The 3,846-nt window shown below is 49.5% G+C and overlaps 1 protein-coding gene across 2 annotated transcripts; it reads left to right on the forward strand.

Moving 5' to 3' along the window:
• The first annotated feature begins 285 nt into the window (after positions 1 to 285).
• On the forward strand, positions 286 to 2,904 carry NDUFC1 (NADH:ubiquinone oxidoreductase subunit C1). Of its 2 annotated transcripts, XM_027698873.1 has the most exons (4): positions 286 to 394; positions 1,029 to 1,132; positions 2,043 to 2,125; positions 2,751 to 2,904. In XM_027698873.1, coding segments are annotated over exons 1-4 (249 nt in total). In that variant the 5' UTR covers positions 286 to 333; the 3' UTR covers positions 2,752 to 2,904. The 2 variants fall into 2 exon arrangements, with proteins under 2 accessions (XP_027554674.1, XP_027554676.1); XM_027698875.1 differs by lacking the exon at positions 2,751 to 2,904 and having other exon boundaries at positions 2,043 to 2,126.
• The last annotated feature ends 942 nt before the right edge of the window (positions 2,905 to 3,846 follow it).

The following is a 3,846-nucleotide window of genomic DNA, read 5'->3' on the forward strand; positions in this document are numbered from 1 at the left end:
CACGTGGTCCCCGCTCGGGCCGCGGTGCCGCCGCCAAAATGGCACCGCCGCGCTTCCCCAGCCGGGTCACGGCGCCTCCGCGCATGCGCCGCGCCCCCGCGGCCGCCCCGCCCCGGCAGGTGTGTGGGGGCGAGCTCCCCCTGCCCGGTTCAGCCCGGGGAGGCACCGCCCGGCGCCGGGGGCGGGCGGAGAAAGGGAAGGAGGGCTGCCAGGGCCCGCCGGGGCTCGCCCGGCAGAGCTCATGGCCCCCGGCGCCCCGGGCACAGGCGGGGCGGAGCGGGGTGGTGCCGTCCCACCCCCGCCCGGCGGGCGGAGCCGGGCCCGGCTGACAAGATGGCGGCGGCGCTGAGGGCGGGCAGGGTATGGGGGCTGGTGACGGCGGCGCCCGGCCTCGGTGAGCAGGGGCGGCATAGCGGAGTCCGTGCGGGGCTAGGCGGAGGGTTCTGTACCCCGGGGTTGGCCCGGCGCGGGCCCGGCCCTTCGAGGGCTCCGCTGCCTGCGCGGGAAGCGGTGGCGGCTCTGGGAGCTGGAGTGCGCCCCGCTCCCCGGCTGTGGTGGCAGCTTCGCTATCCTTGGTGGTTTTGATCAAAGCTAATTTCTGTGTTAAGACAATTGATTAGGAAATTGCTGCCTCCTTCGTTCCCAGGGGAGGGCCCGCCGCGGTGGTGGTGCCGGCGCTCCTCCGGGAGGCGGTGCCCGGAGCGCCCTTGGTGAGGTGGGGAGGGAGGTGAGGAAGGGATGGAGGTGGAGGCTTTCGGTAGGGAACAGTAAGAGGCAGCTCTGTGGAGTAGAAGAGGCGGGGAAGGTGGGTTTTGTGGCCGGGGAAAGAGCAAAAGGCACTGCTTTGAGTGGTTGGCAGCGGCCCGTCCCCTCTCCCGCGGATCATGTGCTGCACTGCGTCCCCCGCAAATGTTACGGGGGACCACTTCATAATGGCATTTTGGTGTTTGTTCTTTTTTCCTGATTGCACGAGTGTCAGTAATGACTTGGTCTGTGTTAACGCATTTGTAATCTTCTCCCTTTTTTAGCTTTTACTCGTTCCGCGTTTGTTGCGAGAAAACGTAATTATGCCCAACCAAACTGGCTGGGAGTCGGCTTAGCGTTTGGCACCTCTGCTGCCTTGTGGGCTTTTGTAAGTGTTTTCATTCGGTTTTGCTGAACTTAACTATTGCCAAAAAAATTTACAGTAGTGGTAGAAACGCAATGACTGCAACCTACTGAGTCGTTTGGGGTAATGGGTGGTCATAGCGGGTGTCAAGATTGAAGCATAATTACGTTGATCCCTTATGTTTTCCCAGCTTCATGTTGTGCTTTTCTTTATAAACATAAACAACTTATTAAGCTTTTCTCTATTTCAAACTTAAAACAGCCACAACAGAAGAATTAATTCTTCAAGCCTGCCGGCTTAATGCTTTGACATTATTTTCCCCATAGATCTAAAAAAAAAACCCAACAACAATAACCCCCAAACCAAACAAACAAACAAAACCACAAACAAACAAACAAACCACTATGGTTGTGCCCAAATAGTCTTGTGTTTATCAGACTGCTAATGCATTCTCTTCTCATTTTTCTGCTGATTAAGGTGGTCATTAGCTGATTTCAATAGATTAAGACCCCTTTTTTCCTGAGCAAAATGCAGGTGTAAGATACTCCCTATTTTAGAGAACTCAACAGGCTTGATGTTGTTAAATTGACAGAGTGTAGTAGCTCTCACGAAGAAATGTGCAGGATGAGCAGCACTCCCATAATGAAAGTGTTGTCAGGGTGGGGTGGATTCCCTTTGGGGTTTTCACCTTTTTTGGGGGTGGTGAATTGATTGATAATATGAGCCCCCTGCCTCCAGTTGGTCAGTTTATGCAATGAGGCATTTTTTCCACAAATTTTTCAATTGATAATTTACAGATGATGTATTCTGTATTGTCCCAGTTACATATTGGTTTGCATTCCAATAATAGGAATTTTATATTCTGTAGAAATCTTGTTCTCTGGATCCAGCTGCGAAATTGTATAGCTGTTTATCCTATACTGCTATTTTATAGCTTATCAAGCAGCATAATGAAGATGTAATGGAATATGAGAGAAGACAAAAAGAGGGACACCATAAGTGTACAGAATGCTCATAGTAAGTGTGCACATACAGATGCTTTTGACTTAACAGAAATTCTGAAGATCTTTGACATCTGGTAGCAGTCAAGATATCAGACTGACATTCTTCTCTTATTATTTTCCTTAATACTTTACATCTTGGCTTTTGCTATTCTTCTAACTCATTCCAGCTTTAAAATGATAAGGTGACTGATCTTTATTTTCATATATTCACTGTTGGCTCTCTGTCTTGGACATGTGACACGTCTCTTACAGCGTCTATAATGAATAAAGTTTGTAAATTGAACACCTTTCAAATGGCTCAGTGGCAAGGAGATCGGAGTAGCTGAAATACATAAAAATGATGTAAAGTCAATGCCCTTAGATGTGCATTACAGGGCAGATTGTATGTATTGTTGTGCTTTTCAATGTAAAAAACTATGTGTCTGCCAGCTAAGTCTTTTTGAGATTATGGCCTCAGAGCAATTAATATTCCACCTGATAAAATTCCTTATACTAGATAGAGGAAAAACTTGTGGTGCTGTGGTTACTTTCCCTGTAAACATTTCTCTCCAGAAATACAGGATGTTATGAGATGTTTCTAACCATATTCATCACATCTATTTTTCTTGTTGCTAAGATTTTTTTTTCCTCTTTCTTAGGTTGATGATGTGCTCAGTAAGAAGTAACATGATCACCGGTTGTCCTACAAATAAGTGAGCACTGCAGGAGTACAGTTATGTAATTACTTGTATGTTCATACATTTCACGTGCATAAATATGAAATAAATTATAAAGCCTAGAAGGAACTTTCAAGGACTTTTGTTGCCATTAATATTTCATTCTCCTGGTCTTGAAGTTGTTTTATGTTGCATTTCCATTTCGTAGAGAATCGATCTTATATTTAAAATCCTTTGTGTTATTCTGGAAGATATATTAGGGAAGCTTAATACAACTAGTCTGTACAAATGCCAGAATGTACATTTTCCTGTGTGCATTTTGGGAATTACTTATGCTGGAGAGGTGCCTACAGTGCTCACACAGTGAGACTGCACAGGCGCTGTCAGTCTCCGGTGTGAGCACTGCCTTCTCTTCATGCATCAAGGTCAGTCAAGGACAAAGGCTGCAAAAATGGGACCACAGCAGTCGGCACAATAGGGCATTAAATAATCACAGAGGGAACAACAAAGCTCTGTGTAGATGAGAAACAGGGGGCAACTGCCTGACAATGTAGGGAGGAGAGGAGCAGCTGCACAGCTCTGCCCCCGAGACGCCCATGACTGTGACAGTCACCATGATCCCACAGCAGCGCTTCCTTTCCGGTGTTCTACTGCCAACACTGAATGCCTGTGTCCCGGTGTTTAACCTGAATGCCCTTTGCCGTCAATTTAGGTGATTTCTCCATTTTATTACCCCCCTCCCCTTCCAGGAACTGCTGGCAAAGGAATACTCTTGGTGAACGCCCTATTTTAATAAAAAGGTAGTTCGTTCCTCCCCGTCCCTCCCCCTCCTTGCTAAATGCAATCCCTCATATTCTGGGTCTGTTTCAGCACCGCGTACGGCGGCGTTCGGCACAGGGCTGACTGCCCTCGCGTTCCGGGAAGGCGCTTCCCGCTGCTGCCGGAGCGGCTCCTGCCGCTTCCCGCCGTGTCCCGGTCACCCCCGGCGTCCTCCGGGAGCGGTGTCCAGGTGTTGGCGCGGGGCGGGGCCCGGCCCGTTCCGCCCCCGCGGCTCGGCGGGGCGGGGATCGCTGTCTGT

Source organism: Neopelma chrysocephalum, unplaced genomic scaffold, assembly GCF_003984885.1.
Source record: "Neopelma chrysocephalum unplaced genomic scaffold, ASM398488v2 Primary Assembly neopelma1_133, whole genome shotgun sequence".
NCBI lineage: Eukaryota > Metazoa > Chordata > Aves > Passeriformes > Pipridae > Neopelma > Neopelma chrysocephalum.